At 40.8% G+C, this 12,783-nt stretch overlaps 1 protein-coding gene across 1 annotated transcript in view; it reads left to right on the top strand.

Annotated features, from left to right (window-relative positions):
• Positions 1 to 9,045, top strand: part of LOC126041271 (uncharacterized) — a 35,352-nt gene extending 26,307 nt beyond the window's left edge. The window contains exons 5-7 of the mRNA XM_049806700.1: positions 621 to 784; positions 4,765 to 5,010; positions 5,612 to 9,045. Coding sequence (XP_049662657.1) covers positions 621 to 784; positions 4,765 to 5,010; positions 5,612 to 6,349 — 1,148 coding nt within the window. The 3' untranslated portion in view covers positions 6,350 to 9,045. The remainder of the gene's footprint in view (positions 1 to 620; positions 785 to 4,764; positions 5,011 to 5,611) is intronic.
• Positions 9,046 to 12,783: the final 3,738 nt, after the last annotated feature.

Genomic DNA, 12,783 nt, shown 5'->3' with positions numbered 1-12,783 from the left:
TTGGACAACTGAGACTCCTGGAGCTGACTTTTTCTGAAGAGCTTTATGGAACGGGACCGCTTTAGATGACATTTACTTCACAGCGTGTTTCGAGAACAAGAGACCCCCAGCCGAGCCGCAGATAATGTCACTTGCTGCAATTTTAAGTCACAACACGTGAATTGTATTGGTGCCCCTTTTGGTTGGTGAAGGCCAACAGGGAGCTACTTCATGTTGTTTTGCTACACACCATCAGTTTCCCACTAAACCACCAGCCATTGCACACAGCTCTCACAAGGATATCTTCCTAAAAAACTAATTCTGTGCTCCCAGCCATGATGGTTTCTGATCCGCTGCACAGCCTTGTGTGTTTAGTATGAGGGATTTCAGTTTGGGTCTGTCTTTATTAGAAAGCAGACCCAAGGGTGTTCCTCCCCTCCCCTTTTGTTTTGTTTTTAAAAGCTCGCAGTTTCAGGAGACCAAGCTGTTGGTTTGAATTTTGTTCTGGCTGGTGCAACAGACAGCCAAAGCCTGCTCTAGATCATCTGGGGAGAGAGGGAGGAGGGTTTGTTATGGAGGAGTTGGGAACAGCTGTTTTGCACTCTGGCAAGCAGTCTTTACCGATTTTCTTCTTTTCTCAGTCACTTCCTGCAGAGGCAGCACAGAACGGTCTCCTCAGGACACTGACCCAGATGTGCCCTCCTCCATATCCGCAGTGACCACTGAGACTGGGAGCGATGAAGTGTTTATTATTTCTGCTGGACCTGGGGCCAGTGGGCTGAGCTTTACCACCTACAGAATACAGGTAGGAATGCTCTTTGGTATCTCTAGGAAGCCACAGGATGTCCCTCTTGGGCAGCGCTTGTCATATCTGTCCATTTCTGCTTACTGCCCACTTTGCAAGAAAGTTAGTGACTGAGCCAGGCGGTTCTAACCCTCAAGCTGAGCTGCCGTCAAACGACGTGGGCTGTGATCCCCCGAGCCAGTATCTTGCCAGCTTTGAGAGGAGCAAGTGCAGAAGTCTACCTTGGATCTGATAGGTGATAATGCAGAGGTCTGCCAGCGGGCAGTAGGACCAACCCTCAGAAATATGTTAATTGGCAATGATGGTGTTCCATTAAAGACATCACTTGCAGCAATTGAAGGACCTGGGAGTCAGACCTGCTCCTACCCACCACTACCAAGTGGTCAGGGAAGTTACTCAGCTCCTCAGCTTGTCAGAAAGCTATTTAACTGTCTCACCAGGCTGATGTGAAAGTTTACAGTGTATGCTCAAAACAAACAAACAAACAAAAAAAATCACTATAGGCGAAAGCACTGGCATCATTTCAAATACACACCTGAATTTGAAACCTGAATCCAGTTCAGTAAAGTTGTCTCTTATTTTAGCCCTTTCCCCTACACTCCTGGTCAATTAACTGTTTAGAAAGAGATGATAGCTCAGAAGCATCAGGCCTGGCTGCCACCTCTTCAACGTTGAGCATAGTTCCTGACAGAGCACATCCATTTCAAGTCTGCGTTAAAGCCTTTCCCAGGTCAATACTCTCCTCTCCCAGTGCCCTCTCTCTTTTTCCCCCACAAGAGGAGGAAGAAAACCAGCACAAGGAACTCACATGCCCCAGGACAGTCTGTGTAATGCTTCTGTCACAACTTACAAAACAAAAGCATTCTGTATCCCTGGACTTGATTAGGAAATTAGCCAGGAGGCCAGGCTGGTCAGGATTTTCCTACACTGGTGTAAGACACACACTAAGCTTTTCCTCCAGTCGGCCACACTGATTAACAGAAGGAAGAGAAAACAGCTCTGGCACCTTCCCTTGCCCAAACACGTTACCTTCTGCAGAGCAGGGCACTGCACGCTGTTTTGGTGCCCAAACTGGGCACCCTTGAACACCTGCACTCCTTGGTCCTTCTTTCCAGTGGAGAGAGCTTCACCTGGTGGCAGTCACATACAAATACAGCTTCTAGACAGGAGAGAAACCCATTTCCCTACCTCTTTTCCCCCCACTCTAGTCAGAATAGACATACACACTTAAAGAAAAACATTTCTATTCTGCCATCCCTTCCACAAGCTATCTAGTAGAGAAAAATTATATATATATATATAAAAATAAAATATTGAGCATTAAAACAGTTCTAAAAGTGACAGTAACCCAAAGAATTAAAGTGATTTACCACACTATTAACTCAGGAGGCATCTCCTTCCCAGTGATGTCCATGCTGCACACAAATGAGTCAATGCTCTCAACCAAATCCCTTAAGGAGGAGAAAACCTAACTGGGAAGGGTGGAAGGGCCTCTTTAAAAGCACTGGGTCTTCCCCCACAGCTGAAGACAATCCTCTCCAAGGAGGGTGGAAATTGAGCACAGCAGGCTAATTACAAACCTGCACTCAAACGGGCTCTCTTCAGGCCACTTGCGTTACTCAGGGTTACTGGATGTTAGACAGAAACATGTTTACAGTTTAATTTCTAAATGTGTATTTTTAGGGTGTAAAATGCAGCTGGCCAGCCAGCTCCTGACTTCAGCCTCTGAGCCCCGCAGAGGGTACGGTGCATAGATTTTGTGGACCAACACTAGGCAAGTGGGATGAGTTATCCACTGGCGCGTAGCCACTTTCTTGGCAGGAGCTAAGAAGTTATCCTCATGTGAAAAGACGTGTGAAATCCTGAGCCTTTACGGTACAGTGAATAATGCCATCAGACTCACCTCACCCCGAATGCTCGACTAGACAAAGCAAGCTATAAGGAGCTTTCATTAAAAAAATAGCCAGATCTTTTCACTGAGAAATGGTGGCTGGCCACTTGGTCTTGTGCCCCCCAGTAAGTGTGAGCCTCAGCTCTGCTGGGCGGGAGCCAGTGATAAACTGGCTTTTGCTTTTTAGCTTTTAAAACCCATTTGAAGCAATCAATCCCCCATCAGAAGGCAAGAGCTGGGAGAGCAAACTCGCATCTCTGTACGTGGGCTAGTGAGAGGAATTGGAGGGCAGGATGGCTTTCGGATAGCTTTCGGATGGCTTCTGAGGTGTCCTCCAGGAGGGTCATGGCTTTCTAAGTCCCGTTTGGTTTAAGTCATCATTCAGCCTTTGGCTAACTTATAACTATGACCTCTGACTTCTATTCAGATATTACAGGTTTCAGATGCAAAGGTTTGAGTAAACAGTATTATCATGGACGTTTAAGAAACATTTTTTGCTAGAACATTTTCAAAAATCTAGAAAATACTTTATTCGTCTTTGTAGTTACTTCCAGTATATCTAACTCAAAGCCTGTGGTTAGCTTTTACACCAGTTTGGAGGTACTTATAATACTACTTGAATAATAAATCCTAAGACAGCCTGAAGAGGCTTCTGAGGGGAAGACAGCTGGCTGATAAATTTATAAATAAAGATTGTTACTTTAATCAAATCTGAGACTAAGAGCTTAATATTGAAACAAACTTATCCAGAGCCTGAAGCCTCTCCCAGCTTCCTGCTGAGATTTTTGTTCTGCTCTAGTAGCTAATTTCTTGCCTCTCTGGCCATCCATTTCCAATATGACATTTTAACTAAATAGTTTCTTTGATTTGCAGAAACTTCGGAGATTCGGTTTCTCAGAAATAACAAATGACAAATTTCTGGTTTCTCAGGACTTTTAAATCCAGGACAGTGTGGGATTTATTTCAGACCCTCTTTAAGGACAGTGTAAACTTTGGGAATGTGGATTTTGCATTCTTCTCGTGACAACCATATTCGCACAGATGAAAATTAAAAATACATATAGAGTTGTGGAACAGGAGGCTTATATAAATAACAGGTGAAGTATTAGTGAGAATGAAAGGAGATTCATAGGACGGTCAGGGATTCTTTAACTTTTCTGGCTCTAAATGCACATCGACATTACGGACAAAAATTGTGATTTTAAATGCAACATCAGAACACATTAAGTAAGTATGGAAGAGATCTTTAGAAGTTGTCTAGTTCATTCCCGTGTCAGATCAACTCTGCTTATACACAGAACTGGTGACAATGGTTTAATGTGGTCTCACCTTCCGATGATGCCAATTTTACACCTGTCTGGATGTCTTGTTCTACTGCTAAAGCACATTTTCCACCTGAAAAGAATTTCTTATGTGAAATGAAAATCTCCTTGGCTCCAGTCTGGGTCTCGTGCTTCTTGTTCTGTTCACCATAGACAGCAAGAACAGATTATTCCCTTTTTCTTTGTTTTCAGTTCTTTTTATGTTCTTAATTCTTCCCTAATATAGGATAAAGAGCACCACTTACTTCAGTCTTCCCCCCCGAATCATGCATTTTTGAGACTTCTGATTCTCTCGTTGCTTGCTTCTGGATTTCTTTCAGCCCCCCCCCAACCCCCTTGAAGTTTTGTTTCCCCGGACAGGCACATCTGGAGCCTTCCAAGAGCCAGGCAGAGTGGAAGAATTATGTTTTACACAGTGAAGTTTAGTACTCTGATCTGTCAGAGATCTTCAGTAAAATAAAGCTGTAGATATTTGATGTATTTGGCTAGTGGGAGTGGTAGGACTTTATTTCTTATGTAACTGAGACTTCCCATTTCAGTGTTAAACCTGAAACTGGGGAAACAAGGTAAAACTTTCATCCAGGGAAGCCAGTGAACTTCAGGCAGCACGCTGGAAGAGCAATGAGGAGAAGTTGCATTCCTGTGTCTTGTCGTGTGAAGAGAACCACTGAAGAAATCAGTCTCTTGCACTAACTGCATATTTTTGAAGTGTTTTTAAAACCTTTTGTTGAAAGATGTTGTAAATGATCTTTATTTATGTTTTTCAGGACAAAAACCTAAAAAGGAGTGTCACAAGCCCAGCCTCTGTGTCTGACTGGCTGACTTCTAATCACACAGCCGCAGGAGCAGACGCTGTTGAGAAGGGGAACGTCCAGCTGGAAAATCACTGTCCCAGACAACGCACGTGGAGTGCCCGCACTTTCCACGACTTCCTAGCTCCAATACCACAGCTACAGAAAAAATGGTGTAGCTGGACCACCAACAGTCCCTTCACAAAGCTGGTTGACAACAGCGTAAGTCTTGCAAGGAGGGGAGGATGTGGTGGTTGGGCTTTGTGCCCCAGTACCCCCAGCTGCTCACTGATGGGACACGTTTTCCCTTGGCCTACTGCTCTGCCTCTCCAACCTGCAATGCATTACACTCTTGCTTGGTGTATGGGAAACTCTTTTGCCTAATTATATTGTAATATATTCAGGCTTTCCTGAAGTGCTAAGAAGCCCAGCACTTAGCACCTGGTTAAGAAATGATCCCCAGCCCAGAAAAACCTGAAAAGGTGCCTTCAGACTAGATTATCTCATTGAATGTTGTGACATGTACCTTTTTTCCCCTGGTTATGCCTTAAATTTCTTTTAATTGACATATTACTGTTGCATTGCGAGGAATCCGTAAGTGTGGGAGGGATATCTAGGTCTCGCTGACTGTAATCGTCAAACCAACAGCTTGTTACAAAGCTAATAGAGGATGTTTCTCCTTTTTTTAAGGTAATAACCTAGGTTTTTGCTAAAGAATGCATCTCACCTCTAACATAACTAGGAATTTTAACTTTTAGTTCCCTTGGGATCAAAGTTTCTGCTTTTCATGGCATGTCCACTGATGTATTATTGTTTTGTGCAGAGTTTTCCGACAGCTGCAAGATCCCAAGGTGTCCCAACCAGAAAGGTAATCTCAGCCACTGAGATAGAGGGAGCATCAGGGACTGTTTACTCTGATTCATCTGCCAGTAATGCCTCGTACCCCCTCACTCTGTCTGCACAAAGGCAGCGGAAGCTAAGCTCCTGCAATTTGAAGAAATCCAGGTTTGGTAACCCTTATTTTGGATTTTTAGCCAGTTCCCCTGACAGCAAACAGGTGAGGTCCTTGGATCCCTCAAGACACCTAGGGGCAGCATCTCCAGTTAACAGCCAAAGCCCCAAAAATCTTCTAGAGAGCTCCAACCCACTGAAAATCAACTTGGTCAATGGTTCGAAAACAAAGGAGCTTATGGTAGAAACAGATAAAAACAAACCCGTTTTTGTTATTTCTGAAGAAGGGGATGATCAGCAGCCTCTGGTCCTAGCAGAACATCTTAGTCAATATGGAGAGCATCTGTCAGAGCAAAATGCCGTGTATGCTCCAGTTGTGCCAGATAAACAGCCGGTGGTTCTGACTGTTGAGGGGAACAGTTCTGCCAGCTTCACGTCGAATCTTCCCCTTTGGGCAAAATCCCCTAGTTTACACAAAGGTCACGTGAAGGCCCCTGGCTCTTCCAGGGACCAGCAGAGCTTGTCAGTTGGAGACGCTAACACTACTGAGATCTCACAGAACTGTGATGCCCTAGCTGCTCCTACGCTATGCCAAGCTTCAGTCCAGTGATGCCCTCAGAAAGACTGAAACATCAGTTCTCAAAAACAGAGACGACAGGGGCGTGATCAGAGTGGAAGCTGTGCCAAGCAGTTGAGCGTGGCAGTCACAGATGGATGCAGCTTTGTTAAGAGCGGTCTTTGCTTCGCACCCGTTGGGATTGAGATTACGAGGATACCGACCACAGCACAGCATAAATGCCATCTTCCCTTATGCTCGCTAACCTCATCTCTGTTCTGCTGTATGAGAGTTTGATGTGGTTTATACAAGAAAGCATCCTCTGAAAAGGTACTTCAGACTGCGGAAAACTTTTTCTGGAATGAGAAACGGAAGTCATCTGAGACGGTTACATCGTGGTTTATATCTGAAATGTAAATCAGTCCTCTGTCACTGTGGTATCACTTGAGTCTTTCTGTTGGGAGCTATGAGTTATATTCTGTTTATAGCTATGCCTGTGCAATCCAAGCCTTGCCAAGCCAAGGGTAAAAACTCAATCATGCATGTTTGCGTACAGTTTTGTAAACTTAATTGTAAGCATTTCATAACTTCTGCACTCTAGCACAAAGTTTACCAAGCATTAGCATCTCTAATATTAAAGACCACGATTATCTCATATCCTAACTCTTTAGAGAAGTGTACAGACAAGCTGAGCAACCCGATACTTGATGGTAGTTCTATAAAAGTCTGATGTAGCTTTATCTTTCTTAGATCTACATAGGCTTAAAACACCTCAGTCCACTACATTTTTAAGTGACTCCTCATGGCAACAGGAGCATGTGTACAAAAACACTGAAATACTAGGAATAGTCTTCAGCATCCAGCACTTGGATATTTGCAGCTGCTCTGATCCTATATCCACCAGCTATTTATTGCTGGTAACGCACATTGACTAGACAACTATTTCCCTTCCTTCAGCAGGCAAGACTTAAAAGACAAAATTAAGTGGGGCAAACTTTCGAGTGCTCACTTTCTTTAGAAATGAACTACTAAGTGGCTGTGCCTCCCTGATTACAAATCCAGGGCATTCAGTGGAGCACTGAACCAAAGGGAAGCCTGCTAGTCCTATTGCCTTTAATAACCCCATCAGTATTTTAATTGCCTCCTGGTGATGTTTTCCTATCTTTGCAAGAGACTCCTGCATGTTCAGCCCATAACTTAGAATTATTTTGCTTTCTTAAACGAAAGAAATTCCCTATGAAGCTGTATTTTGCAGCTGACACAGCACATTGTTTTAAAGCAATAGTATGTCATAAAACAGGTGTCAGAAAGAAATCTTCTGTACAAGTCTTCCCCTGTATTAGCTACAGTGTGCATCGAGTTATCTTAATCCTTCTCTGTGAAGGCATTGAAGTCTGATTCCTGAAATATTTAACTGAATTATTTATGATTTCACCTGCTACTACAGCTTCCATTTGCCACCTATTAACGTCTGAGATATGCAACACAAGATTGTAGGTTTTCCCTTATATTTTGTGTGTGTGTTTACGTGTCAACGTAGACGTAGAAGCCTTGCATCTGGTAGCAGTAGAAGCAAAAACGTATATGCCCTTTAGCAGTTGACTCAAAGATGAACAGCAAACAAGTCTCCGCAATTGTTATTACCAGACTGTGTTGAGTAGTTCTGAAGCACAGAAGTCTGGCTCCAAGTTGGTTTTTTTTGTTGTTGGTGGGGGTTTTTCTTGTGTGTTTTGTTGTTTTTTTTTTTTTATTAACACTACATGATTCAAAGGGAAGAGTTAATATATTTAAGAAAATATTTAGACACCTTCACCACTCTAATAATAACTTCCACTACATTAAATTCATGTACATTGTAATTCAGAGTCAATGTTCTGTTACTTCTTACATTTCTAAAGATTGAAGTACTAAAATCTACTTTTGAAAAGTATTTGCGTTCAGTTATTGACAATAGCTACATTTGAAGGGCTGGAAAAAGTGGCTTTTTCAATAAAAGCGTGTTTAACTATTCATTTCTACAATGACATGACACTTATTTTGTTTATTTTGCTGAAAGACTAAGTTGCATGGGCATTGCCTTAGAGCACCAGTACATCACGTGGCGTGCACCAGTACAGCAACCTCCCTAGCAGTTGCTGTAATGGAAAGAGCACAAAAGCTGCTGCATCACCCAGTCAGCAAACGCCCAAGGATTAGATCCTGTTTGATTTCTCCTCAGTAACCTAGCGAGATAATGAGGGGGTTGTTTACACTGACTTCCTCTACTACCTGTCTGTGTAAACAAAAACCAGGTTTTTATAAACCTGTGAAGACTGCTGCCAGAGGCTAGTTTCTGCACGAGTTTGGATTTCCTTTCCTATACTGCTTATCGTAACGCTGTGTACCTCTTCCATCGCTGCCTCCTGGAGCAGTACAGAGCCAACTCGACATGAGGCACTAAATCAGGTATCATATATTCATCGTGGACTACAGAAATGGGTATTTTGAGAGAGGCCCACCTCTTGAAGAATGTGCCATATTGAACAATGCTGCTTATTCTCAGAACAGATGTGGCTGACATACCAAACTATTCAAAGGTGATGTCTTCTGCCACTAGAAGATACTGAAGCCTAATGCCTAACTGGTGCACGCTGCAGGTACACAAAGACCTTCCCCTCGCTCTTGGTCAGCCCCGAAGAGCCAGGACTACAACATATAGGAGACTTACCTTAAGTTCCCAACTTGCCTTTTGAAGTTCCCAATTTATTTTTTTTTAGGCGGATCACTAAAATTAACTGCTAAAGAGGTATTTGTGTTTTATTTTGTGTCTTCCAAGAATTTATAAAATATTTTCTTCCTCTTACAGCTAAAGGAACTGTTTTGAACTTATCCTCTTCCCCCCCTCGAGGAACAGAAACAGCTTCCACCCATACTCTTCAAAAAAGTCATAGCACAAATTTAAGAAATTCTGAAAGCTCCGGGTGGAATAAAGTGCTCTAATACTCTCAGCTGTAAATATTGGCTAGGATTAGTTTTTAAATAGTATTACTTACGGCATTTATTTTGTTCCTAATAGCTATATTACTTCTGAGAGCTATGCTGCCGCTTTTTAATGACAGAAACCTTAACAACTCACGCACGGGCTCAGGATTCAGTTTCACCTTTGTGGTAATGCAGTCAGTTTACTGTGCTATTCTGCATACTGTAACTAAGCAGCAAATGGGATAAGCATGCTAAACACTTGCTGAAGAGGAAGAAAATAATTTCAATCACAATTGCTTGGGAAAAAAATGTCCAAAAATGTTACGGAGCTAACAAACAGCAAGAGTATTCTTTTCAGTAAAACTGGATTTGAATAATGTTAACTTTTTAAAAAATTAATTATTCTGGAATATACTAGGCAATCCCTCTAGCCAATGTGGTAGGTAGATTGGAACAGTACAAAAAGATGTGGGCTTTCCCTATTTTTTCATTGTTGAAACAGAGCTTCAAAATAAAAGCTTGAAGCTATACAAGCTAAGAATCCTGTGTGGTGGGTTTCTTACTGTCAGGTAATTAAAATGGTTGAGAATTGAAGCCCAATGGGAAAACAATCCAAAAGATTTAACAGGCAGCTAATGCGTCTTAACTTTGAGGATTCAGAGTAGCATTCACCAAGAAAAAAAATCCATGTATAGATTCTTAGCAGAAACATGAACTGAGGTTTCCTTTCAGAAATCTAACTTTTCTTTAAGAGCAGTTGGTTACAAAGCATCCTACTCATAACTGTTTGGTTTTTTCCGTTTGCCGCCCCCCCCCCCCCCCCCACATAGGAAGGGCACATGAGCCATAACAAAACACATTTGACTCAAATAGTCGTGTCAGTTACTAGATTTTATTCTAAACAATTAAAGATTAATTTGGATTGCAATGAAAAAAAGATAAGCCCTAAGCCAACACTTACCTAACGAAAGCAAGCAACTGAAACTCAGCAGCACTGAGAAGAATACCCAACAGAGACCAAATATAGCTTCAACATATATTCATGGTCTGTCTAGAAATGTCTTTGATGTTAAACCTCATATGGCACACTTAGCATTTTTTATAATTCATTTCCTATGGAAACTAATGAGCTTAAGGGTAAAATTACCTCATTGAAAGTCAAAATGGTGAAGTGTGAAGAAAAGAGGGATGACCTGAAAAGCAGATTTAGAAGCAATCTTTGCATATTAAGCATTGCTGTGGGAAATAGTATAATTAGTTTTCTTCAGAAGTTATTCCATGGAATTGTGTAAGTGGTATTTCAGCTCCCAAACATCATGCAGAAAGAATGTTAGATAAAATAAGTGGAAAAAATGCAAAATCCCCACACATTCTTTTTAAAATCAAGAGATCCTTTTCCTAACTTCCAGTAACACAGTGACTGTTGATTTATTTTTAGAGGGCAGACTGTAGAAAATAAGGCCCCCTTCCAGCAGAAATTTCTAAGAGGCCATAAGAAACCAGATTTTCAGAGTATAATTTAGAATTGAGCATTCTCTTCTCAAATGCATAACTCCTTTTACTTGAATCAATTTATTTCCCTAAGCTCTTGCTGTAGGCTAAGCCACCTGCACTACACAGTTCTACTGAAGACTAGAAATTGATACAAAATGGATGTTTTGTTTGCAGAGTGAATGACCTAATGATTGATCTCTGAGTGTCAAATACCAAGATTTTTCTATTAAATTCAAGGAAAACAGTACCAGAGCTTAAACACAAATTATCCTACATAGTTGCTGTGTCTCAAATACTTGAGACACACTGAGGGCTCTCAGATTAACACTGACTGTTGAGATCAGTATGTTGTCAGCTATTCCAGCTGCAAAAGGCCATATATTGTATTCTCTTTCTGACAATCATGCTACCATCTTTCTTTATTCTTTATTGAGGAAGCGCTTGGAAGGGCTTTTGCTGTGCCAGAACTGATCACTTGATGGGGCATAAATCCAAAATCAGCACCTTCCTCAAACTAAATTAGTTACAAGTAATTTGTTGACATAATGGAGTATAAAACATTTAAATCCACCAATGTAAGTGTAGGGCAAGCCAAAACCATTACAAGTCTTATCAGCTTGTCTTTATGGCATACAGAACAACACAGCATTTTCACTTTTACATTACTTAACCAGAGTTTGAATTTCTCTTAAATTTAGTCTAAAGAACAAATGACAGCTGGTTTAAGAACAGCAACAGAGATTAGCTACAACATTAAAGGATATCCAGCTTCCAGCATGGGAATGGCAGCAGTGCAAAAATCCTAGGATGCTAAACTGCAATGTGAAGCTTAACAACTCTGGCATCACTCTGTTCCACCTCAGATAGAACGGGGTGCAGACAAGTCCTTCTATTTACTCAGCAAGGGAAAAGTTCCGTTCAGAAAAAGTTCTTTTAATAGGAGCCATTTGAAATCTTATCATTTATACAAATTAGGTCACTGTAAAGATGAACATAATATGACAATCATTTTCTCTAGCCTGGTGTTAAATCAGTAAGTGGTATAATGCTTATCACTTCAGTGTTTACGGTGTTGCAAGAAATTAAAATAGTATCCACTTTTTTAAAAGTAGTAACTTTCTTTATTTACTAGCATCTTGAAGTCATCTTGTTGACAAAAATTAATTCTATTTAATAGTTTTTTGCTTATATCATTTGTTATAAATCCTGTAAAGATACTGATGATCCTTTGTGATATCATCTGACACTTCTAAGAAAGTTTGAGAGAATTTCTTGGAATGACACAAAAACTCATATAATTTTCAGATACTACAAGTTCAAGGATGATATTTAGTTGTAAAATCTCAACATTCAAATAACTAACAGCTTGACCAGGCATTAGCGAGTGTTGCATACATCCATTTCTGTGGTGAGAGAATATGCCACAGAAGAAACAGAAACAGACAACTTCAGTGAATATCTTTTTTTTTTTTTCTTTTCTTTTTTAATTAATAACTTCTTAGTTCAGGAAAAAAATAAATCACAAAAGAGAACTGGAAGAACTACTCTCCACCTTCTTTATAAAAGAACTTTCTCAAAGACAGAGACTACATACGTTGTTCACCACTATGTCAAACCCTATCATAATAACCTTGGTTTTTAAAACATCTATTCTACCACATCTCATGCTCAGCTTCCAAATATCTCTTATAAAGGAGGTGGGGGTGTGCTTTAGACAGGTTAAAAATATGCTGCACCTTTACAGTATTTAAACAATTACACCAAGCATAGTTCATACATTTATCACATTAACTATCACCTGGTAACCATACATTTAAAAAGGTCTAATGTATAGAGTATGTAATACCCATGACAGATACTCTTACTTACTTAAGAGCATATAAAGATCAGGATTTATTCACCCTCCCCATCTGCAAGTTAATTTCTCATCTCTTCCTGGTACAATATAAATGACAAAAAAATCCCTTCATTCCATTGCACTACCGCAACCCTATATGCATAGAAAGGCAGATTAATTATCTGTAACAGGGAAA

This window comes from Accipiter gentilis, chromosome 7 (genome assembly GCF_929443795.1).
Source record: "Accipiter gentilis chromosome 7, bAccGen1.1, whole genome shotgun sequence".
Taxonomy (NCBI): Eukaryota; Metazoa; Chordata; class Aves; order Accipitriformes; family Accipitridae; genus Astur; species Astur gentilis.
This window is presented reverse-complemented; position numbering and strand designations above follow the sequence as displayed.